Genomic DNA, 25,358 nt, shown 5'->3' on the forward strand with positions numbered 1-25,358 from the left:
CCCAGAGGACAGAGGAGAACACAGCTCTTTTCATGCTAGGTCCCAGCCCTGTGGGAACTGGCTGCAGGCTTCCTGCATTTACCAGTATTATTGGGGAGGGGGGGTGATACTGGTGAATGGGGGGGGTTATATCATAGACCAGCAGCCCCCCAGTCCCACACACAGATCCCTGTTCCACTCCCCACATGGGATCCATCCCTCCCCACATGGAGAATTGTGGTCACTTCGACCCACTTTTTTGAGAGGAATGTGTTCCTCCCGTGATGTTCGTGGGAAGAAAAGATCTAGAACCAATGGAGTCAGGATGGAGCAGTGAGTTCCAACCCCAGCTCTGCCGCCGGGAGCCGGCTGGCCTTCAGAAGCCTCTTAGCCTTGGCTGTAACTGGGGACAATAATGGCACCTAACTTAAATGACTTTAAAAATGAGACATTTTGTTGAGGGAGAAGGCACACAGTTGGCACTCACTGTGAGTGTGTGAGCATGGAGAGTGTCTCTGACTAACACTCCTGTTGTCCCTGGTCACCTCCACCCTCATTTTTGTGTCTGGGTCTTTAGGATACAAGATGAAGAAGCGTGTCGGGGCCATCGAAGAGTTCACGTTTCTGCCTCTGACGGAAGGCAGGCAGCTGCACATCACCATTGCCATCACAGGATGGCTGGCGTCCGGCAAATACCGTGAGGACCGGGGCAGAGCAAAGATGGGGGGATGGTGGGGGAAGTGTTGACGGAGCTGGGACTGCTGTTGTGGACCAAACCCTGGCCTAGACTCTTGCCTATGTATACCTCTGGAGGGGTGGGGGAGGGGCCCAGTTTTGCACAGGAGGAAACTGAGGCTCAAGAAGGTGAGCTGACTTCATCCGATACCCATCCATCCTTCATCTGTCCATCGGTCTGTCCACGCATCCACTCATCCATCCATCCATTCATCCATCCGTCATCCACACACCCACCCATCCATCCACCTACCCACCCACCTGTCCACCAGTCCATATCACACCTATCATCCATCGTCCATCCAACTATCCATCCACCTACCCACCCACCCATCCACCCTTCCATCTACCCATCCATCATCATCCACCCACTCACCTGTCCACTCATTGATCTGTCCATTCACTCATCCACATATCCATCCATCTGTGCACCCATCCATCCATTACCTGTCATCCAGCTACCTGTCCATTTGACCACCCACCCATTCACTCATGGATGCATGCATCCATCTCCACCTCTTCACCCAACCATCCATCTACCCATCCCTCCATTCGCCATTCATTCACCCACCCACTTACCCATTAATTTAGCCACTGAACAGTGTTTCTAGAGTATCATACACAGCACATGCCAGACATTGAGCCGGACCCAAGGAATTCAGTGGTGAGCAGCACCGTCATGGCCTCATCTCCCCTGGGACATATGGTCCAAGACAGAAGACAGACGATTAAGCAATAATTTCATAGAAGGTTTATGGATGGCACAGTACAGGAACCAACAGAGTGTTTCTGGGGAATGAGGGAACGAGATTCCTGGAGAAAGTAACATTTAGGCTGAAGACCAGGAGTTAACTGGGTAAAGAAGGAGCAAGAAGTATAAACTAAGCAAAGAAACAGCATGTACCAAGGTCCAGGGGTGCAAAAGAAGCACAGGATGGCTGGAATGGGGGGCTAGAAGGCAGGGGTGTTGACAGGTCAGATCATGCTGGAGCATGTAAGGTGTGACAAGGAACTTGAATTTGTCCTCAGGGAAAGTGAGAGAGACCAAAGGACTTTCAGCATGTGGGTTAAAGTTGAAAGGACTTGAAGTAGGTGAGAGATCAGTACATCTTGACCATGTGACCTCAAGCAAATTACTTAACCTCTCTGTGCCTCAGGTGCTTCATTTGTAAAGTAGAACAAATGATCCCTGCCTTTTGAGATGCTTGCAAAGTTTAAATTAAACAAGCTAACACATGGGAGGCACCCGGTTTCTCATGGACATTCCACAAACACGCGTCCCCTTTGCAGGTCTCATTTGAACGTGCGTTTTGAGACGGTTCTAACCAGAGTGACATCAAGGACTAACACCATGGTCCACCCACTGCCTGGCTCCCTGTTGCAAGTGCCCAGTGGGAGGCTCAGCAAACAGTTCATCACTGAGAGAGAGAGAGAGCAAGCAGGGTGGGCCAGGGAATCCAGAACACCTCCGCCAGACACATGCTGACGGCCTCCTGAGTTGCCAGGTCTCTGAGATCTGAGGGTAGAAGCCACAGCTCTTCTAAACAACACAGAAGAAAGCAAGCGAGAAAATGTCTAGGCTTTGTATAGCGGCATGACCAGATGCCAAAGCCTTATTGGTGTGGGATCGCCAGTCCCCATCTCCACACAGTAGGCCTCTAATGTTGATTGAGCACTTAGTGCATAGCTACCCCGAGTCAGGCATCTTACCCACGCAATGGAACTCAATATGCATCATATCACCCAATCCTCGCATCCACCCCCCCGCCCAGGTAGGGGCTGTTTCTGTCCTGATCTAGTAGAAGAGGAAGCCCAGGGGGGTTGCGGGAGGTCAGGGAGATGGAGGATTTGAACCCATATCTCCTGGCCCAAAGTTCATGGGTGTCTCTCTTCACTCCTTTCCATGCCACACACTGAAGGCAGGACCGACACAGGAGGGAAGGAGCAAGAGCAAGCATCTAAGTTGAGGGATGTGCAATTCTGACCACTCTGGAAAGCAAATTCCTTCTTGTTTTATGCCCCCCCCCCATTTGCTCCCTTGGCCCCAGGTCAAAGCCCAAATTCAGTGTCGTGGGAGGAAACTGACTTCGATGTTCTCCTCCCACAGGCTGCTGTAGCCTGCCAGCCTGCCGTCCAGGCACGCCGGGGTGGGGGAGGTAAAAAAACGGAGCAAACTAGATTAAGTTCAGGAGGGAGATACAGCACCTTTTCTGTCTCTGCTGGGAGAGAAGCCGCTGTGACATCACATGCTTGCTCTGTGTGATAGGAACAGTTGGATTCTCGGCAGCCCACCGCCCCCCCCAAACAGGATTGTGCACATTAATGACAATAGCTTTGTGTTAACCAGGCACTAATCCAAGCATCTCAGGAGCCTTGCTCACTGAGTCCCTTGCTCCAGGCCGGGGAGGTGGGCATCCTGGCCGCCCCCATTTTACAGATAAGTAAACTGAGGTTCATAAGGGCTGCTCAGGGTCCCCTGGCTAGCCAGGGACTGGGGCAGGACTCACCACCACTCTGTCTGGCTCGATGGCCCCTGTTCGGGGCCTCCAGCGATACAGTGCTCTACAGTTTATACAGTCTAGTACGTGCGACCTCTCACGTGATCCCCACGACACTCCGATGTCAGATGTTATCCTTCCATTCTTACAGATGTAGGACTCGAGGGGGCATGCCTGGCCATGAGCCCAGTAACCAGGGAGCTCCCAGGCCAGGACACACCCTCACCCTTACTCTCCCCCCACACCCCAGTCCCTGCAACAGGGGCAGGAGGGCAGCCCCAGGGTGGTGCTTGTGTCGGCCTAGCACCCTCCGGTATAGATGGCACCTTTGAGTCAGGCAGGGAGCTGACGTCCAGAACCCGCAGCCTTGGGAAGGGGGTGCCACAAGTTCACTCGTGATAGTATTTTCGTGAATGTTTATTACGTGTCTCATCCCCAGGCTTCAGGAGTCTAGTCCGTGGCAAACAGACCATGTGATTGCATGCTGTGATGCCAACAGGCAGGAAGGCACTTGCGGGGGGGGGGGGGGTCCAGATTCGGCGTCCCGCTCTGCCCTCTTATTGTGCTCACAGAATAGAGTGACTGTGATGTGTATACATCCCTGCCCCTGCTGACAGAGGCCTAGATGGCTCAGTTTCCTCAGCTACGAAGCGGGACCAGTGGTGGCACCCTGTTTCAGAGGCTATGAGAAGATGCAGTGTGTTCTGGGGGGGCAGAGTGTAAGTGAGAAATTGGGGAGCGATGGGGCTGGGAAGGAGGCAGGGCCAGCTCACCGAGGGCCTCAATATCATGCCAGGGAGGTGACACTGTCCTCACTCAGGCCAGAGGGAGGGGACGGAGCAGGGGAGAGAGGGAGGCAGACGGTCAGGGTTGAACTTCTGTCTGACGTTGGTCACTGTAGTGATGCTGTCCTCATCCCCCATTTCTAGTCCCTAAGTGAGAACGCTGAAGCTCGGGGGCATTGGGTGACCCAGTGAGGTCATGGCAGAGCTGGGCTCGGGTGCCTCTGCCCCAAACTTCCAGACCGTCTCCCAGCCTGAGTTTGTAGTATGACTTCCCACTGATTCCCAGAGCCAGCTGCTTGGTGCAGTGCACGTTCCTATCATCCATCCTCAGCACCTGATGCCAGGATGACTGCAGGGTGAGAAGGAGTAGCACTTCACACACACACAACTTCCAACACTTCATTCCTACGACTGCGTCAAGGGAGCTCTATGTTCGTCTCCCCACTGCGCAGATAAGCACAGCAAGGCTCAGGGTGGGACAGTGGTATGCAGGGTCACCCCGCTACTAACGAACGCAGAGCTGGGACCCAACCCCAGCCTGCTGACTCCCGACGTGGTGCTCCGCTCCGCCCAGTGCTCCGTCTGCTCCGCGAACAGCTGCCGCTCCTAATCCACCAGGACACGTGGTCCCCTGTCACTGCCTGTCTGGGAAGCTGGACTGGGGCACCTTCTGCCGCAGACAGGAGAGACCCCACTACCTGTGTTCTCTCCTAGGCACCTTCAGCGCCCCGTGGGCGGCCCTGGCCCGCAGCCGCGAGCAGTACTGCCTGGCCTGGGAGGCCAAGTACCTGATGGAGCTCGGCAATGCCCTGGAGACCATCCTCAGCGGTCTTGCCAACATGGTGGCCCAGGAGGCCCTGAAGTACACGGTGTTGTCCGGTAAGCACCCCCACCCCACCCCGCTGCCAGCAGCATGCGCACTGCTGCCATATCTGTGCACGCCCGAGGCTCCCAGTGAGCCAGACACTGTGCCGGGCTTTAGGAATACAGAGAAGTCAAGGCTGCATTCTTGTCTGTGAAGTTTGTGGTCTCTATGGGGAGGGGACCGGCAGACAGCCAACCACATCATCACACAGCGTATCAGGTAGCTATTGCCGCGTAACAAGCAACCCCCAAACCCAGTAGCTTACGACAGCGATCCTTTCTCACAACAGCGGAGAAGTCATGAGGCTTCATTTGACTGATCTTAGCGGGACCTGCTCACGCGGCTGTGGATCAGGAGACCAGCCAGTGATCTAGTCTGGCCTTGTCGGGGGCAACAAGGGCAACTCAGCTCTGCGCCATGCGTCTGTCACCCTCCCCTGGGGTCAGCCGGCTAGCCCACACCAGCTGTAGAAGTGCACGAGAGGCTGCCCAAAACCATCTCAAGTCTCACATCGACTGAGGTCCCGCTGGCCAAAGCAAGTCCCACGGCAGGGGGCTGGGCACTGCGGAGCGTAGCACAAAGTGGGAGGACCCAGGGTGGAGTGACAAATCCAGGCCATCTTTGGAATCCCGATCATGACAGAGGCTTGAACAGAAGGAATCTAGTCCAGGAATCCCACACAAGCTGCAATTTGCTTCTTTGCTACTTAGCAGTTTGGCAGCCCTTGGAAAACTTACAGGTTCCAAGTTCAAGGTTCTGCATGCGTTCCCTTGGGCCTTCATTAACCAGACCGTCATGTCCCTGAAAGGGCCTCCCCACACTGCTTTCTTCACTGATATCCTGCTTCCCTAGGCATCGTGGCTGCCCTGACCTGGCCAGCCTCACTCCTCACTGTGGCCAATGTCATCGACAACCCCTGGGGTGTGTGTCTCCACCGGTCAGCAGAAGTTGGCAAGCACCTGGCCCACATCCTGCTCTCCCGGCAGCAGGTACCTGGGACTGGCTATGGGGCGTGGGGTAGGAGCAAGAGGGGAGGTGACTGAGCCAACCTGTGTGCACAGACGTCAGCCCTAGAGACAAGCCACTTGGAGATAGTCTAGTGGCTTTGCGGGGGTGGACTGTCTTCATTGCCCCTTAGTTCGAGTCCCAGAAGTATCCCAGGATGAACCAGTGAGAGGAGAATCTGAGATTGTGCATTTCTAGCAGGTGGTTAGAGCAGACATCTGCAGGCATGGACAAGGCCCGGTGCTCCTTCCTGCAGGCATCCGAGCGGATCTTCAGTCAAATACTGTGTACGATGGTCAGGAAGATCAATAATTATCAGACTTTTCAAATTTAGGGGCACCTGAGTGGCTCAGTCACTAAAGCATCCGGCTCTTCGTCGCAGTTCAGGTCATGATCTCAGGTCCCAGGGTCAGCCCCATGTCAGGCTCTGCGCTCAGCTGGGCGTCTGCTTGAGGACCCTCTCTCCCTCTTCCTCGGCTCCACGCCCCCTGGTGCTTTAATTCTCTCTCTCTCTCTTTAAAATAAATAAATCTTAAATTAGAAAAACTTATAAATCTGAATCCAGTACTTACCAGGGAAATGAAACTGCCGCCTTTGAGTACATGGAGACCAAAGTTTGGAGAAGCGTTTCAGAGATGACTGTGAGGTTAGGATTATTAGAACTGCAACGGTAGCTTCCAGCAGGCGGAAGTCTGTTTCTCAAGGAAAAGCTGAGGGAAGGCCGTCTGTCTTCCACGTGTCCGTGAACCTAGCTGACATTCAGCTACAGGAAAAGGGGAGGACGGACACTGAGGGACGAGCAGTTTCCGCCCCAGTGGGTAAACTGAGGAATAGACCCTCCCTCCAATTGCTGTGTCTTTGCCAGAAGAAATGGAGCGGTCCTGTGCCAGGTTTGCCTGTAAGGCAAAGACCAGAGTGGTATTGGCTTCAACAAGGCGTTCGTCCTCTCCTGTGGAAGAGCCGGCTGTCAGCCTCCAGGACGACGCGTGTGTCTTTGTTTCTTCTCGCTGCCATAACGCATGACCACCGGCTTAGAACAACCCACATGTATTATCTTACAGCTCCGAAGTCAGGAGTCTCCCGTGGGTCTGTAGCGTCGGGTCCCTGACAGCGGCTCCAGGGAGCACCCACAGCCCGGCCTTTTCCAGCTGCCAAAGGCCACCTATCTTCTTTGGCTGGTAGCACCCTTCCTCCAGCTTCCGAGCCCGCAGTGCGGCATCTGCAAATCTGCTTCTCTGTCCCTTGCTTCCGCCAGCACGTCACCTGTCTCACTCTGACCCTCCTGTCTCCCTCTCTGTCCTCTAAGACGGCACTCACAGGGCCCTGGGACGTGGACGGGGCCATCCTCGGGGGGCTGTTACTCTGCCTCCCCCGTGGACGGCCTTGCAGTACAGGAGCCCCGATCCCTTCAATGCCAGGGCCACCTGTCCTCCGCATTCAGTCTCTCTTTTGGTCCGAGACAGATCTGCTGGCGTGACCTCCCCATCCCAGAGGGTCAGAGGCAGGAAAGCGGAGTGAGGGGCGTGGAAGTCACACTGTTGGCGTCGCTTCTCGTCCTTGGGCCTCCCTAGCTGTAAGGGAGTCAGTGGGGCTTTGTCCCCGGCCAGACGGCTGTGCACCAGCAAAACTCAGGAGTTCTGTTAGCAGGGACTTTGGGGGGTGAGCAGGTGTTGGGGGGTGATGAGCAGCCATTGCCACGGTTCCGGCAGAATTGCCTGTGTGATGATCAAGGGTTTCCTGTCCTCATAGATGGCGGGGCGGGGGTGGCGCGGAGGGCAGCGGCGCAGGGGGAAGGTTGATACACACGTATTGGCACAAAACCAAAGAAAAGGAAGAGACTGATCGGACCAGACCAGACCTTTGGAGCTCCTCTCCTCCTGTCCCTTCCTTCCTGTAGAACTGGCACCGATATCCCCCATAACTTTCTTCCTCTTAGCAGTTGCCTTTCCTACAAGTTCTTTAGTTAGAAAATCTCTCTCCATGTCTAACTTACCACCTTCTCTTATGTAGCGCCAGTCTTTCAGTCCCATGTTCCCCTCTAGAAGCAGACCAGTTCTCCCCCACACGTCCCTGCCCGTGTACCCATCGTCACAGCCTGGGGTACCTTCTGCCTCCTCTCCCTGGCATCCCACTTCACTGTCATCGTCTGCCCCCCAGTAGATGCATCCTGTCCCCTGGGGAAGAAGAGACAAACGGTGGCTGGGTAATGGTTCGAGATGAAAGGGAATTAACCCAGCCAGAGGCTGCCTGTTAGCCCGGGAGGAAGCATTTCCAGCAGCAGGTGGATTCTTGCAGGAATGAGGGCCCTGTCTGTCCCGATGAAGACATCAGAGCTCCTGGACCATCGGGGTTGGGGGTAGTGTGATTCATTAAACGTGAGGCAAGCACTGAGGACTGTACAAGGGCCATCCTCATCAGGGCCGATGCTGAACTGACAAGTGTTCCCCCCACCCAGACACCTGTGTCCTATCTCCCACAGGGCCAGAGACCTGTCACCTTGATTGGCTTCAGCCTGGGAGCCAGGGTCATCTACTTCTGTCTGCAAGAGATGGCTCAGGAGAAAGGTAAGTCTGGCTTATTGTCACAGATGAAAACCTTTCCCAAGTTCATCCCCAGACAGAAGGTTCCGGGCCAGGGATCACGAGCCTTGTGAATGTCTTCCCAGTTCTTGGTGATACTAGGAAGAACTTAAAAGTAGTTTGAAAATAGACAAAACCATTAAGTCATTTGGAAATTGGTTTTATTTTTTCTGTATGTAAATTTGAGGGGCTGGTCCTGTAATAATGGTCCTATAGCAATGATTATATGGTCCTATAATAATGACGTCAGCCTTGGTGTTGTCACGTGCATGCTTGAGTGGGAGGGAAGAGAGTCGGATGAGAAGTCAAACGGAGAGGTGTCGGCAAGGCCACATTCCCTCTGATGGTTCTAGGGGACGATCCTTCCTTGTCTCTTTCAGCTCCTGGGTGTGGCTGGCAGCCCCTGACCCTCCTTGGCTTGTAGAAGCCTCCCTCTGCTCTCTGCCTCTGTCCTCCTGTCATCTTCTCCTTCCTGTTTTCTCGTCTCTTGTTTTTTTTTTTTTTTATAAGATTGTATTTATTTACTTGACAGAGAGAGATCACAAGTAGGTAGAGACGCAGGCAGAGAGAGAGGCAGAGAGAGAGGAGGAAGCAGGCTCCCCGCGGAGCAGAGAGCCCGATGCGGGGCTCGATCCCAGGACCTTGAGATCATGACCTGAGCCGAAGGCAGCGGCTTAATCCACTGAGCCACCCAGGCGCCCCTGTTTTCTCGTCTCTTGTAAGGACAGTGTCATTGGGTTTAGCCACCCCCACTCCCCCCCGCCCCGCCAAAGCCAGCATGATCTCATCTCAGGATCCTTAACTTTATAACATTTGCATAATTCAGTTACATCTGAAGATACAGTTTCCTAAGACATTCTCATCCACAGATTCCAGGTGGATGTCCCTTCTGGGGGAGCCATCATTCCAGCCACTAGGCCACCTCTGGGTGTGTGTTCATGCTGTCCAATGACACACTTCGAGTGTTGAGACAGTGGGAAGCTTGAGTGCCATTGCTCTGGACCTGGGGTGGGAGGGGTCCCAGGATGAAGTGTCAGTTTCAGGCAGGTCTGTCAGCGGGGGACGGCTGGAGGAGGGAGGTGTAGAGCTCGGGGCTCCTGGAATGGCCCACAGCCTGCGGGACCCAGACTCAGCCCTCTCCTGCTGGAGCACAGCAGCAGCAGGCCCCTGAGGCAAGAGAGGGAGCTGGTAGTGACCACAGCCTGGGAGCAGGGGGTGGGTGGCAGAGAGGGCCCGAGTTCACCCGGTGGTCTCCCTGGGGATTTTCTGGGAACACCTCTCTGGGCCTTGGCTTCCCCACTCATAAAATGGAGTTATAATACCCGGCCTGCATGCTTGCTTCCAGGGACCCCACACAGAGCATTTCCGCACCTTGTAGAGCCCTCTCTTGTTGACCAAACTGCGCTCTGGAATGTCTGTTTGCAGCTTTTGCTCTCAGAGCCGCTGCCATCCTGAGGCCAGCCCTGACGATGGCCTCGGGCCACTCTCCCTGAGTGTGTGACCCGACTGCCAACCCATTGCCAGCAAGCAAGGAGGGGCGGGAATGTTCACCGTTGGCTGGATCTGAGGGAGCCAGACCGGCCTGACTGGTGTTATCTTCAGCCTTGGCATCCCCAGAGGGCATGGGACAGACCCTGGGGCTAAGGGGCCTGCTTCATTCCTGTTCTTTTTGTTTTGCTAAAATGTCTCCCCACCTCGGACTGGGGACCAGAGCTATTTTCCTGGTCACAAGAGTAAGGCGGGTGTGCCATCCTTGGCATTGACCATGGAAGGGCCAAGCCCCTGTGGGTGAGCACTGCAGAAAAGGCTTCATCTTCTGTCATTTTGGAGGACCCCCCCTCCAGCGCACCCTATCCCCTTGTAGCTTTCAACAGCCCCCTTGTCACTTGGTTTTGTCTCTATCGCTAAGCAACGGGGAGACGCCTCTGTCCTATTTCCAGTGGCTTTGGGTAACATGGGACCACCATCCAGAAGGGCCTGGGGAGCCAACTTGGAGCTGTTTGCACCAGGAACATTCAGGCTGGGGTCAGAGGTCAGAGAAACCACTCAGGAAGCAGGGCTGAACCTGGAGCTCTGGTACTGGTGACTTTTCACTTCCAGCGTCGAGAACATCATATACTCTCTGTAAGTTCTTCCCCTAACTAGACATGCCCAGAGCAGAGCAAGTCAGAAAGTCGTCTATTCCCTGCCCTTGCTGTTCTTCCTAGTACAGATAATCCGCCGGGGACCTTCTGGCCGGCTGGGAGGAACCCCTGGAGGCCCACGTGTCTCCCCGCCTTCAGCTCTTTGATCCCCTGTGGGAAAGGGCTTTGTCGGAACCACAGCCACACCACTGACGTCCCGAACACCATGCCATGTTCTGCTCCTGCGACTTTGTGCAAATGATAATGGGGCTGTCAGAATCTCTCGGGAAAATTAGGGGCTGGCATTTCTCATGCAGGACACGGGACTCTTGCTAAAAATGTGTGGGTTGGAGAGAGGCAGGATGGGTGTACCGGTCAGCTTCTGCCGGGGTGATGCTGGGTAACAAGCTAATCCCCAAACTCACAGGGTTACGCCACACCCTTGGCGAGTTCAGGATCTGCTGTGGTTCACTTGTTCTAGAACAGGCTCTTTCTCTGGCCGTGGGTTGGACAGGCTTGGCCCCAGGCTGCGGGCTGGGCTCACATCTGCCCCCTGTGCATCTGTCACAGTGGGGCGGAAGGGGCCACGGCCCCCCAGGGCATGTTCCTCTCAGGGCAGAGCACTAGAGGGCCAGGCCAAGGCAAACCACACATGCACATTCTAGACCTCTGGTCATGCCGTCTCTACCACCATTCTGTTTCAGCTGTCCATTACTGTGGACAGCCTCTCCAAACTTAGTGGCTTAAAGCACAAATAACTGGGTATTTCTTATAGTCCTGTGGGTTGACTAGGAAGTTCCTCTCCTCCTCGCGCCTGGGCTCACTGGTGTGGTTGCAGCCAGAGCTGGAATGCTTGGAACATGGGAGCCGGCCTCCTTTGCTGCCTGGCCACTGGCTGGGGGTCCCCGGCATGCCTCAGTCCTTCCCGGCAGACCGCGAATCCTCCAGCAGTCTCACGTGATATCCTCATGGGTTCTCTCTGGGCAGCATTTCAAGAAGGCAGGAGTGAACGGGGCAAAGCCTCAGCAGGCCGGGTTCCAGAATGTATCACTTCCATCACATGCTGTGGGTCGGAACAAGTCATAGGCCAGACCAGATTCAAGGAGCCAGAGGGGAAATGCTTTCCCCGAATGCGAGGAGTGGCAAAGCGTTTTTGGCAATCTTTAATCTTCTGCACATTCTGTTGGCCAAAGAAAGTGATGGCCAAGCCCTGGATGGTCGGGTGGGGCAGCATGTTCTACCCACCATGGGTGGGAGGGGAGCAAATTGCCAAAGGGCAGTCCAGACTCTGTGCCAGGGTAGAGGAAAGCTTGGCTTTGCAGCCCATGGAGACGTGGATCTGAGTCCTGACTCTGCTCGGCTGGGTCGCTGGAACTGCGGAAGGACACAGCCTCCATGGACGTCCATATGTCTGTTTACAGCAAGAGGATAGTGTCGCCTGCGGGCAGTGGCAAAGGCTGGAGACCATGGAGGTCAGGCACGCAGCCCCACGCTGGGTCCTGGTGAACACATCCTCTAGCCTCTCACTCGGGCTGCTGGGGCCCCTACCGGTCCAGGGCTGGCTGCAGACTACCCCCCCCACCTTCTCTGAATCTGCTTCTCCCTGGGAGTTCTGGAAGAATTGTCCTCTCTGTGCTGACATCATCTTGCTCGTCCCTGGCCATCTCTCCCTCAACCCAAGCAGCTGACCACCTGCCAGGCTCCTCACTAGCTGGAGGAACATGGTCTTCTATAGGACGCATTCTCAGTTCAGAGGAGAAAGGCATGTCTGTGGCCCCAGCTAGCATAAGTTACGTGTTAATGTCAGATCAGTAATATAAGCCAAGTCTTCAATTTCCCTGCTGAACAGATTGAATTAATTACCATCGTCCATTTGGCTGTGATAGTCAGAAGTGAGGTCACCCATCAGCTGTGTGTGAGGCGGGGAACTGCCAGGAGGGAGGCAAGTGGCCCCTCGGTGGCAGGAGGGGCTGAGACACTGAGATGTCCCTGCACCTCAGCCTTTTGGGGGCTGGTTCCCAAGGCGACTTCCTTCCCGCTCACTGCTTCCTCCCATAAGAACTGGGGCTTCTGTATTAGGCAGACCTGGATTTGGGTTCCAGCTTCTTTGCTGACCAGCTGCGGGACCTTGGACAAATCACTTAACCTCTCTGAACCCCAGAGTGCTCATCTAAATATGGAGCTCAATACCCGTTACCTTGAAGGCTACTCGGGAGACAAAGAGCTGATGTATGTGAAGGAGAGGCTGTGATCTGGGGACACTCGGAGTGTTCCTGCTTCTGAACTCTGATCAAAAAATCTACTCTGCGCAGGGAACGTTAGTGAGTGTGGCGTAGATAAAGGAGCTTGTCATTCTGTGTCCATTTCCCAACCCCCACGTGAGACCAGGAACTCCAGGTGGGCAGGGTCTGTCTGAGCCTCCCTCCAGCCCCGCACCCTCCCAGCCCCTCAGCCCCGTCTGTGCCTGACACGCTGGCACACACTGAGTGCTCAGAAAGATGGAGGGACTTAATTTGGGGCAGCACATGATGGGCGCATGCGCTGCGCGCAGACCCACTGTGCGCCCCGCCACACAGAAGGCACTTACATGCAGGATCTCCTTCAGTCTGATAGCGACCCTGGGAAGTAGCCATACTCCATGCTTTGCGAACAAGAAAACATAGGCCTCCAGGGTAAGCTATACAAATCCCAAGTGCTGGAGACAAACTTCGACCCCAGGGCACCTGGCTCCAGAAGCCTCACTCTCAACCCCTGTGCTATACTTTGCAGAGGACCTTGACCTTGAGCAGTGGGCAGGGGTCATCCAGTGGGGCAAGAGGGAAGGGCATTGCAGAGAGTCAGGCTGGCACAGCAAAGGAGGGATTCTCGGGGTGTCCAATATTTTTGTAGCCTTGAAAGGGGACTGAGGTGGGACAGCAGGAGATGGTTAGGGCAGGAGCCTGGTATATGGTCTCGAATGCCGGGCCAAGCAGCTGGAACTGACTGGTTAGAATCTGAATCATGGAAGAAACGAGCAGCTGAGCAGGTCCTGTGAAGGGGTCTGTGCTGAGGAGCCTGTGCGTCGCACGTGCAGTCTGACCCCCTTCACACCGTCATCTCACATAACCCACCCCAGCAGCATTCGGTTGATGCTGGTGTCGTGCCCATTGTACAGATGAGCAAACTGAAGTATGGCCAGTAGGCAACTTGCCCAAATCCCATGGCTAGCGGGTAGCAGAGCAGGCAGTCCGGCTCGAAGCTGCATGATCTCTACCCCAGTGCCAGACCGTCTCTCCAAGCCACCGTTCCGCTCTTGCCTGGGCATCTTTTCCAGCACTGGCGTCACTATCAAGAACCGCCTGTTTACTCATCAGTCCCGCTGGCCCACTAACTGTAACCTCAGAGTGCACCGCAGAATACCTGGGCAATTCTTTTCCCAAAACCATTATGCCGGGGCTCCCCGCCGAAGGGGTCCGTCACCGCTGGGCAGCTTTGGCGTGCAGCCCCAGCCAGGAACCGCAACACAGACAGGCGCCGGGGTGCTGCTTCGCTTTCTCATCCCTGCTCCCTGTTCTCAACCCTGTCACCTGCCCGCATGTACTAGGTACGCGACAGACCCGTAAGAGTGAACCAAGTGGAGGAGTGAGCCCCACCGCGCATCGGGGCGGGGGTCCGCATGTCAGCCTCCCCACTCTCGAAGCTCCTTGCAGGGAGGAACCATGTCTGCTCAGCTTCGTGCCGAGCACCGACGCTTGTAAGTTTTTGCAGGAAAAAGGAAGGCCTTTTTATGTTGGTAGCATAGCTCATTTACATTTATTGAGAAAACCTCTGCATTTTATTTTTGTTTTACTTACTTTAAAGATTTTCTTTATTTGAGACAGAGCGTGAAAAAGAGAACATGAGTGGGGGAGAGGGAATAGGGACAGAGGGAGAAGGAGAAGCAGACTCCCTGCGGAGCAGGGAGCCCGAGACACGGGTCTCCATCCCAGGACCCCAGGATCATGACCTGAACCAAAGGTCATTCACTGACTGAGCCACCCAGGCACCCCTGAGAAAGTCTTTATTCTTGATTGTTCTGATTTTGTCCCCCCTGTTAGTAATGTCCCATCCCACCCTGTATCTGGACAGGAGGCAAGAGGGCTCTGGTAACCCTCTGCCTTGACCTTGGTCACGGATACTCCAGGCTTAGTTAGTTAGTTAGCCCCGGCTTATTCCCAGCAGAGCAGCAGCCGGGTACACCTCAGTGGCGATGTGGCCTGGCAGTCTCGGCCAGATGGCCCCTCCCTGGCCCAGGGTGTGTAGCTGCTTCACGCCCTTGGCCTTCTCGGTGACTCCATGCAGAGGAGCGACCTCTCCAAAGCTGGGCCTCAGAGCCGTTTCTAAGTACCCCCCCCCCCATTTCCCTTTCTCTTTCGGAGAGTAAGTGAGGAAACTCCTGACGGTGCCCAGAAATGGGAAGCGGAAAACGAAACACCCACCTGCGAAGGGGAGCCGAAAGGTCCTGAATCCTAAGACTGTGACTCCCAGACGTTTGGGGTTGGGAGGCGGGGCAGGTCGGGGGCACAGACGGGACTCCAGCAGCACCTTGTGGCCACACCTGTTTAACCCACACCAGACAGTAAAACAAATAGAAACACGGACACACGTGCTCACAAAACTGCACACCTGCTCACACCCATGTATGTTTACACGGACGCCCTCCAGGGAAGCCTACAGAGCCCAGCTGTACGCACCCGCTTACCAGTAATGCAGCAAGGCACTGGCCGCCGCGGCTCCACAGCTGGCCATCCAGTCCCCTCACCCAGCAGACAGGGCACAACAGGAAGGAGGGGACAAGACACAGGGCTGGGTGGCCACACGGTGACGGGCGGCTCAGCCCTTCCCCCACCGCGAAGCTGCCTGGTTAGGAGCTGTGAGCAGTGGGCTTTGGAGTTAGAGTGTCCGCTTAGAGTCCCAGACCCAGCACTCTGCCCGTCCCCTGAGCCATCTCCAATGCCCTGATGTATATGAAACACGGTGGGATATAGCAGTGTCTCTGGGCACGCAGTCAGTGAAGCCATTGACTTGTGATTTCGGCGCAGGCCGTGATCTCGGGGTCGTGAGATGGAGCCCCACATGGGGCTCCGCACTCAGCACGGAGTCTGCATCAGACTCTCTCTGCCCCTTCCACAGCTCCAGCTCAAACCTGTCATACAGCAGTCCTCTAAATGAAATTCACTCCATCAGCTCCTACGCCTTCAGCACCTGGTACATGCTGGGCACTGTGCGGGGCCCTGGGGAGGCCGCAGTGAGTAAGTCAGGACAGCCCCTCTCCCCATGGAGCTGAGAGTCCGATCTTCAGAAGTAACCCACTGTCTGAGACACGAGCTGGGGTCTTGCAGCGTCGGCAGTGACGTGTGTCAGTCATCTGGAAAGCACCTAGCACACAGTAGGTGCTCGGCATGGGGTGTTCTTACTGTCCTGCGCTACCAGCTTCTAGGGCAGCCACCTGGTGGGGGCTGACATCCCTAACCTGAGTGTCCTGCCCTTAGGGGGAGACTATGGGCTCCCATAAGTACTGGGCTTAGGAAACAGAAGGAAACACAAGAATCCAGCCCCTTCTTCCACCCCCAGACCCGTCCTCCTCCTCCTGGTCCTCTCACCAGCTGACAGTGGGCACTACGATGCGCCAGGCACAGCTACATACAATGCACACCATATTTTATTCGATCCGCACGATAATCCTGCGTTATATCCCCATTTTACAGATGAAGGAATGGAGGCTTACAGAGATAAAGCACCTAACCTAGGCTACAGGGCTGGTAATGATGCAGCCGGAACTGGCGTCCACTGTGGCTGGCCCATGCTCTGATTCACGACTTTGGCCGCTGATCCTTACAAGAACCTAAGGTCAGGATAATTATCTCCCTTTTGCAGCGAAGGTTCTGAGTGATATTTCCAGGTGCGTCCATTAGGATGTTTTGGCCTTAGATCCCCATCAGCTGTCCTTCCCTCAGAGCTGACCCGTGCCCGAGAAAGAAAACTGCAAGTTCAGGGTAACTCCTATCTACTTGGTCAGAGCCTCCTGGGCTGGGTCCCTGTCTTGCCGTCCAGAAGGTTCTCGGCCTTCTCCCAACCCCAAGGCCCCCAACCCCACCCGAGCTCAGACACAATCTTTTCAAGATGTGGCGCTCAAACCCCCCTTGACAAGTGGTTTAAACACTGTGTAGTTCTGAGGAGTTCAACAAACGGCTTTTAGTAGTCTTACCCGTGTAAGATAAAACACTTATATTCTAAGGCAAAGAAGATGTTGCTTGGAGCATGGATAAAAAAACAGCATCGTTTCAAGATTGTGCGCACAATATCCTCATGGAAGGAAGTCTCTGGAGCAATTAGAAAGGCGAACGTGTTTTGGGGGGCGCCTGGGTGGCTCAGTGAGTTAAGCATCCGACTCTTGATTTCGGCTCAGGTTGTGATCTCAGGGTTGTGGGATCAAGCCCCGCATTGGGTTCCACACTCAGTGGGAGTCTCATTGGGATTCTCCCTCTGCCCCTCCCCACCCACGCGCTCACTCTCTCTCTCTCAGATAAATAAATCTTTAAAAAAAAGAGAGAGAGAAAAGAAAAAAGAAAGAAAATTGATGTTTCTTGCAGAAAGGCGTAAAGTAGTCAAACTTGAAAAGGCCATGCTTAACACACACACACGTGCACACACATGCACACACACACACACACTTTAGGAACAAGCACTGACGAGGTGACCCTCTTGTTGTTGCTTTCTCTCAGAGGACACGGACACAGCGTGGGCTTGCTTCTGTGTGGAGTGTTGGCCACGACAGGGTGGAACATAGTACTTAGGCCCTTGTGGAGCAGTGTTATTCACCAAGCCTCGCAACAGCATCACGAGACGGGCAGTCCTTGTCCCGTTTTCCAGAATGGCGGAGAAGGAGGCAGAGACCCAGACAGCTGAAGGGATTTGCCCAAAGGCAGAGTCCGGGAGGTGGCCAAGCTGGGGTTCCTGCCCAGTACCCAGGCCCTCGGTGGGGGCCATTCTGCTTGGACGGCCTGCGGGGCTCCCTCTCCGACCAGAGGGTGGTCAGCCTCAGGGAGGACCTGCCTGTTGGGTTCAGCTCTTTCCCAGGACTTGGCCTGTAGGAGGTGCCCAGTATGGGTTAGTAGTTGATTCATGGAAGCCCAGGAATGCAGCCATGACATTCACCATGAGCGCTGCCTGCTGAGGACAGCACACAGCCCCCCACAACCTGGCCCCGCCTCCCAGTGACCCAGGGCACCCGGGCCCCTCTGCTTCCAGACCACCCAGCAGGCGCACACCCCACCCCATGATCCCACCCACTCCCAACTGAGACAGTTGTGCACCTGCCAACAAGCGTTTGTGCCCTTGGGCAGGAAATGCATGGAGCCAGAATTCCCAGAGACAAACGGGTGCCTTCCCATGGCCTGTCTGCCAGCCGATGGGATGAATGGGCTCGGGGAGTGACATACCCGCCAACCAAGGGTATTTCTGGCTCCGGCAGGTGGCAGGAATGGGGGAGCAGCGCCTGGTGCCAGGAAGAGCCACCATCCAAGCATTTGCTGAGAGGCTCTGGGCCCCCGATCATAACGGATTGCTCATTTCTCCATGTGTTTGCTCTAAAACCTTTTCAAGAATTAAGTAGCTGGAAAGCGAGCCCAGCTCAGGCTGACTCATGGTAGCAGGCTGAGCCAGGAAATGGCCGCGTGAACCAAAAAATCGGTTCTGTTTCAGTTCATTGACGCATTTATTCTCCTCTTCGTTCCAAAAGGATTTGAGGGGAATTAATTAGAGGCATTACATATTGTCCCTGCCCCGTGGCCCTGTCCACAGAGTCAGCGAGACATCCGAGATGCACCAGCCCTCCTGTCGGTGTATTCATTCCATAGATGAAAGGCAGCCGGGCATGCTGCACTCTGGGCCCTGGGGTGCATTCACTGAGGGGGTCCTGGCCGCCCCCCAGTCCCTGCTCCATCTGTAAGCTGGTGCCACTGGATTGCTTTTCCTGCATCTTCAAGATGCGAGGGACTGTGGCCGCCAAGCCAGATGGCATCAAGGAGCACTGGATCTGGAGTGTAGAAACCCGAGTTCAAATCCAGGCTCCGCTCCTCTGTTAACTCTCTGGGGGCCCCAAAAGCAAGTCACTCCACCTCTGAGCTTCGGCCTAGGTGGTAAATAGGGATACTGACGCCTCTCGAGCTGGTTCTGGGCTTTGGTAACTTCTGTTTATCGAACACTTACCACGGACCAGGCACGCTGCTAAGCACTTTGCTTAACGTACAGACAGCGCTAAGGTCTAGGTGTTGACGCCCCCGTTCTGTCTGTGAAGAGGTTGAAGGCAGGGACTCCAGCATTCCCTTCTCCGCTGTGTCACCAGCCCCTGGGACGGGACCTGGGCCAGGGCAGAGGTGCGATCGTGTACGTATGGCGGGCCCGGGCTTCAACTCTAGCGCTCTGCTGGCCTTTCCGTGTAGCAGATGTGACAGCGCAGTGCTTGCCACGCAGAGGACCTCAGTGCACAAGAAGCCTTTGTCCCTTCTCCATTCGCTCTTCCAGGTGGCTCTCTCCGAGGCTGTAACACACACTGGTCTGAGCTTGCCGTAAGACAGGATCATCTTCCGATGGCAGCTCCCAGGGCAGGAATGATTCATCAGAACATGGGATCCATTTGCTGTTTTCATCTAAACTAACAGGGTCTTTCTGCCAGGCTTGGCTGCAGATTAGGCCGCTGACTCCCTTGGAAAGTGCTTGCATTCTCTTGGGGATGCAGACGCCCTTGACTTTGCCACCTGCTGAAACGCATTTACTTGTACGGCGAACCTGGGTTGTCACGGTTGTAGGAAAAAGGCAAGGATTGGTGGGCTTGTCTCGCCTGGCCTCTGGGGCTGGCCTCTCTGCTCCACCGTCAGCCCACAGGGTGAGCCCCCAGCCCCCAGCGCCTACTAGATGAACTCACTTAACTCTAGAAATCAGCCTCTCCCCCTGGAGGGTCTTTCCTGCCACTCTGTCTAGCCATTTGTAGACATGCTTCTTCCTCCTAACCGTGATGTTTATAGGGTTAACTCTATGAGAAGTTGTAGAAGGCCACAGTTCTTAATGCCCCAGGGTTAAAATCATGGGCTCAGGGTCAGAGGGCCCTGGGTTCAAATCCTGGTTCCACTACCAACCTTGCGACCCTGTGAAGGCTACAGAAGTTCTTCAGGCCTTCCTCTCGAGTAAAATAGACCTAATGATACTCACCTCGTGGAGATACCATGAGGATAAAGAAAACAGCACATAGTAGGTGCCTTGCACCAGCCTGACACGTAGGAAATGCTTGATCACTGGCTATGATACAGGAGGTGGTTTGCATGTTGAAAGTATTACAACGTTGGAAGGGCCCCTCACCCCTCAATCTAATCAGTTTGGTGATCCAGGAGAATTTCATAGTATCCTTGGGGTCGGTCAGCAAGGGCCTCAGTGCGTTCGCCCATCCCGTGAACCCCGGGAAGTACAGACTCCTCTATCCGGGTTCCCAGGGGTTACTTGGAGTCCTCTGGTTCAGAACTGCATGCATACAGGACCCCCTTGGCCTCATCCGTCAGAGGTGTCTACCAGCCTCTGCTTAATTGCTTCCAGTGACAGGAGGCTTACTACTCAGCCCCAGGGTGGTTAGGAATTTAGGAACGTGTCCGTTTCATCTGAGCATCAATGGCTTGTGGCCTGGGGGATGGCAGGCTCTGTCCAGGGTATCTGCTGAGGCTGCTCACATGCAAATGCTGTCCAGGGGGACTGCTGGCACGGCGACAGAGTGCCCCAAGCCCTACAGCGCCTGGGCGGACCACACATCCCCAGGTCTGCTTCTGGGATTTTCAGAAACCGGATTCTGTCTCTTTTGCACCCAGAGCTGATCAGAGTCCCATCAAACAAACCCACAAGACACAGTACTGGGAACTGAATGCTGATTCATTAGGTCACCAGTAATTGTCACCCTCTGATGACAGCAGATGGAGCAGATGTCCGTGCTCACTGCCCAGGCTCCTGGGGAAACAGATTATCTGCCAGAATTTCCATGGTGAGCACAGAGCTAGGGAGGGGATGGTCTCAAGGAGTATTCCTTTTCCTGGCCATGGTCAGCCCTGGTAAATGCCCCCCACCCCCCAGTCTCATGGATAGATCCCACCTCTCATGGCCATTGTCGGGTTCCTTCCCTCCCGGGCCTCCCCTCACTCAGAATTTTGTGTAAGAAGGTGCTCTGTGTGAGCCCCGGTTGATAGGCGTGGAAGAACCCAGACGTTCTGCAGTGAAAGCACACACGCTCCCATGGGGGTTAGGTGGATTCCAACCAGGGAAGAAAACACCCCAAGTCCCAGTGATTTACATATTAATTAACCATCTCAGTTCACAGCATTCTGGAATGGAAACTGTTGGGGTTTTTCCTCGTAGCTAAGACGCCCGCGATCATCGGGCCTGCTTAGCCAGCACTGGCAAGCTGCCGTCTTGCAGAACTCGGCCTGGCCTGTTTTGCAGCAGAAGATAAAAATGTTCTCCCCTGTGAGTCAGTGTGTCCCGTCCTTGACATTTTGATGAAGGCTCTGAGATTTGGGGCCCCTGTCCCTGCCGCCCCAGCACGGGATGTCCCCTCGTGAACTCTGACATTTCCAGTCTCCGGAATAGTCTTCATTATTGTTTATTTCTTCCATCTTTTGTTCACTCATTTTCTCGAATGCCCATTTATTAAACTTTGCAAAGCCCCATCTCCCTCAAAGGACCTGCAGGACTTCTCAGGGCAGTAGCCTCCGGTGCTGTGCACAGCATTTATCCAACAACTTACGGATAAATGTAAACATCGGAGTGGAAAGGATATTCATGTGAGTAGAGGCCTGAGCTGGTCGGGAAGCTCAGACACAGGGGAGCAGGGCCTGGGGCAGAAGGAGCTCGGACCCCGCAGCCTGGCCTGGATCCGAATTCCAGCTCTGCCGCTCACTCACTCCACAAACAGGCCCTTAGTCCCTGTGCCTCAGTCTCCTCGCCTGTGAAATGGGTCTCATAGTACTTTCTTCACAGGCTGAGCAAGGGGGATAATATATGTGAGCACTCAGCAGAATGGCTGGCACATAGTCGGCATTCAGCAACCACGAGGCTTGTCGCTGTCCCTCTTACTATATGTTCTCCTGTTATTACCCAGTTGCTATAACTGAGCTGGGAATTTTGCTCTTAGCTTCCCAGCAAAGTCGTGGAAAGCCACGACTGCGGATTTCTCACTTCCGGGAGGGGGCTTGGAGATGCCTGCTCCACGCGGAGCCAGACGCTCCGTTTCCCCCTGACGTACTCCGTCCAAGCGTGCCCTGGCCTTTTAGGAGCTGAGCACTCTGGAAAGGTCTCGAATGGCTACGAGGACATTGTCGTGGTTGGGAATGATCTTCCCAGGGTGCCTCACTGTTACCAGGAAGGTCTGCGCAGGGGCTTCTTTGGAAACTCAGAGGGAGATGATGATCTCTCGAGCTGTCACGAGCAGCCAGGTGTTTGGGAGACTGCTAATTAGGCGACAAGTCTCCAGTTGCATTTCCATTTGGGTGATTTTACATTTTGTCATTTAGCGGTTGCTGGAGATTGAGGCTTCGGGGATGGTGGTTGAGCCTGGATCACAGGCTCAGACAACCGTGGAAAGCATGGTTTTTAGTTCACCGTGCCGCACTCTCCTGAAGTTTGACAGAGAACAACTGCTCATCTCCAAGAAAGAAACCATCTTTCCAAGGTGGGGGGAAGGGAGCTGCCCTTCGTGGAGCACCTGCCGTGTGCTGGGCAGGAACAGGACCCCTCTCGATCTTGGAAGGTGTGGGCATTACTACACCTGGAAGCAGGTGTTGAATTTTCCATTTTTACTGATGGGCCAAAAGCCCAGAGAGGTTAAGCGACTTGTCCAAGGACACACAGCTAGTAATCTGGGATGACACACAGCCCCACCTGAGATACTAACACAAGCGTGTCTGACTCCAAACCATTTCCTGTGAACCCTTCTTATACTGTGTCTCATGACAAGCTTCCTGCCCTCAAGATGCCTGTAATCTAGGGAGGAGAATAGATACCATTTAAAAAAAAAAAAAAAGTACCAAATGCTACATTGCATGGACCTAGACGTTAAGCAGTTCAAAGGAGAGGGGCTTTCCTTCCAGAAGGCAGGGATGACTTCAGGGAGGAGGCAGGCCTGTAAGAAAAGGTGAGCCTTGACAAGCTGGGAGGAAGACAGGATGCCTCCAAGCCCAGGACTGGCGATAGCAAAGATCCAGAGAGAGGAAGGTGGATGGTCTAGGGAGGGCAGGCAGCCGGAGCCCAGGTTTCTTTTCTTTTCTTTTTTTTTTTTAACGGAAATCAGTTGCATTTCTCTACACCAACAAGACAGAAGAAAGAGAAATTAACGAGTCAGTCCCATTTATAGTTGCACCCAAAACCATAAGATACCTAGGAATAAACCTAACCAAAGAGGCAAATAATCTGTACTCAGAAAACTACAAAGTACTCATGAGAGAAATTGAGGAAGACACAAAGAAATGGAAAAACATTCCATGCTCATGGATTGGAGGAACAAATATTGTGAAAATGTCTATGCTACCTAAAGCAGTCTACACATTTAATGCAATCCCTATCAAAATCCCGTCCATTTTTTTCAAAGAAATGGAACAAATAATCCTCAAATTTATATGGAACCAGAAAAGACCTCGAATAGCCAAAGGAATATTGAAAAAGAAAGCCAAAGTTGGTGGCATCACAATTCCGGACTTCAAGCTCTATTACAAAGCCGTCATCATCAAGACAGCATGGTACTGGCACAAAAACAGACACATAGATCAGTGGAACAGAATAGAGAGCCCAGAAATCGACCCTCAACTCTATGGTCAACTAATCTTCGACAAAGCAGGAAAGAATGTCCAATGGAAAAAAGCCTCTTCAACAAATGGTGTTGGGAAAATTGAACAGCCACATGCAGAAAAATGAAACTGGACCATTTCCTTACACCACACATGAAAATAGACTCAAAATGGATGAAGGACCTCAATGTGAGAAGGGAATCCATCAAAATCCTTGAGGAGAACACAGGCAGCAACCTCTTCGACCTCAGCCGCAGCAGCGTCTTCCTAGGTACGTCGCCAAAGGCAAGGGAAGCAAAGGCAAAAATGAACTATTGGGACTTCATCAAGATCCAAAGCTTTTGCACAGCAAAGGAAACAGTTAACAAAACCAAAAGACAACTGACAGAATGGGAGAAGATATTTGCAAATGACATATCAGATAAAGGGCTAGTGTCCAAAATCTATAAAGAGCTTAGCAAACTCAGCACCCAAAGAACAAATAACCCAATCAAGAAATGGGCAGAGGACATGAACACGGGGCGCCTGGGTGGCTCAGTGGGTTAAGCCACTGCCTTCGGCTCAGGTCATGATCTCAGGGTCCTGGGATCGAGCCCCGCATCGGGCTCTCTGCTCAGCAGGGAGCCTGCTTCCCTCTCTCTCTCTCTGCCTGCCTCTCTGTCTGCTTGTGATCTCTGTCTGTCAAATAAATAAATTTAAAAAAAAAAAAAAAATGGGCAGAGGACATGAACAGACATTTCTGCAAAGGAGCCCAGGTTTCTCTGGGAAGCTGGGAGAAGTCAGGCTGGAGAGGTGAGCAGCGACCAGAACTCAGGAGCCTGACCTGCCAAATGGAACGCAGAGACCCGGATGCAGGCACCACCTCAAGTCTTTGATCTTAGCAGCTCTTTCCCTGCTGTGTTTCTTTATCCATCGGTCAGCAGAGTCCTGCTGAAAAGACCGCCCCTGTGGCAGTAACTGCTCAGGGCTCAGGGCACACAGGTCGCCAGCCGCACCTGGGGGCATCTCGGCGGGGACGGGACCTCCCTGCCAGCCACACTCCCTCCACGTCCCTCTGCAGCTGCGCCCACGCGCCCATCAGGGTGTCCTGGAGGCCTCTTTTCTCAGTTTTCTCATTCCGAGTCGGGACTCCATGTCACCACCCATGGATCATGATCCGAGCCCAAACCAGGAGCCACCCAAGCGCCCCTCGCTTTAATTTTTTAGCTGAGTGTTTACCCAACAGGCCCCGAGGGCCCAGGGCCAAACCCCTCTTCTTGTGGCTCCTCTCAGGGATCCCTGGGAAACAGGTGTTCAGCAATGTGGTCAGCCCACCCCCTGCGGGGGGCGCCCCCACCCTGTCTAACCTGAATGGCATTCCAGGAAGCCCCTCCGGTAGGACCCCTACCCCCACCCACCCACCCCACCGTCCCCTGCTGGAGACAGCTGGAGCGTTTGTGGTTGCCACAGCACCACCTTGTGGTGGGAGAGGGTTCCTCCAAGCCCAGCACGGGCTGGTTTCCAGCAAGGGTTGACTGGGGAGGGTCTACAGACTGCCCTCACCGAGGAGTCCAGCGGCTGCTCCTGCTTCCTGAGAAGTTCCCAGGCACCCAGTTGTGGCCTCCTTGTTTGAATTTATTAGGCACCAAAGATACAGAGAGGGGAAGGAACTGATATGTTCCCCGCTGTAACAGAACAGGTGTTTCCAGACCTCATCCCGTGGAACCTTCCCAGCAGCCCCTCAAGTTAGGGATTCTTGGACCACTTTCCAGACGAGGACACGGAGAGGTTCCCTCTTGTCCCGGCTCCCCCAGGGAGGTGGCACAGGGCCAGTCTCACACCCCCGTTCTCTGAGCCAAAGCGCTCACACGTTCTCTGAGCCAAAGCGCTGCCCATCCGAGCACGACTGCCCAAAAATGTGCTGCCATTTCAGGGACGTCACATTTTTGCAGATGAAAATCAGGAGGAAATGGT

The 25,358-nt window shown here is 54.3% G+C and overlaps 1 protein-coding gene across 6 annotated transcripts in view; it reads left to right on the top strand.

Moving 5' to 3' along the window:
- Nucleotides 1-25,358, top strand: part of TMCO4 (transmembrane and coiled-coil domains 4) — an 88,066-nt gene that overhangs the window by 39,950 nt on the left and 22,758 nt on the right. For 4 of the 6 annotated variants that reach the window (XM_046006617.1, XM_046006601.1, XM_046006608.1 and 1 more), the window contains 4 exons: nucleotides 557-676; nucleotides 4,712-4,876; nucleotides 5,715-5,851; nucleotides 8,347-8,431. In XM_046006617.1, coding sequence (XP_045862573.1) covers nucleotides 557-676; nucleotides 4,712-4,876; nucleotides 5,715-5,851; nucleotides 8,347-8,431 — 507 coding nt within the window. Of the gene's footprint in view, nucleotides 1-556; nucleotides 677-4,711; nucleotides 4,877-5,714; nucleotides 5,852-8,346; nucleotides 8,432-14,152; nucleotides 14,303-16,295; nucleotides 16,429-17,312; nucleotides 17,330-25,358 lie in introns of those variants that run through there. The other 2 variants (XM_046006633.1, XM_046006640.1) reach the window with 2 other exon arrangements.

This window comes from Meles meles, chromosome 1 (assembly GCF_922984935.1).
Source record: "Meles meles chromosome 1, mMelMel3.1 paternal haplotype, whole genome shotgun sequence".
Taxonomy (NCBI): domain Eukaryota; kingdom Metazoa; phylum Chordata; class Mammalia; order Carnivora; family Mustelidae; genus Meles; species Meles meles.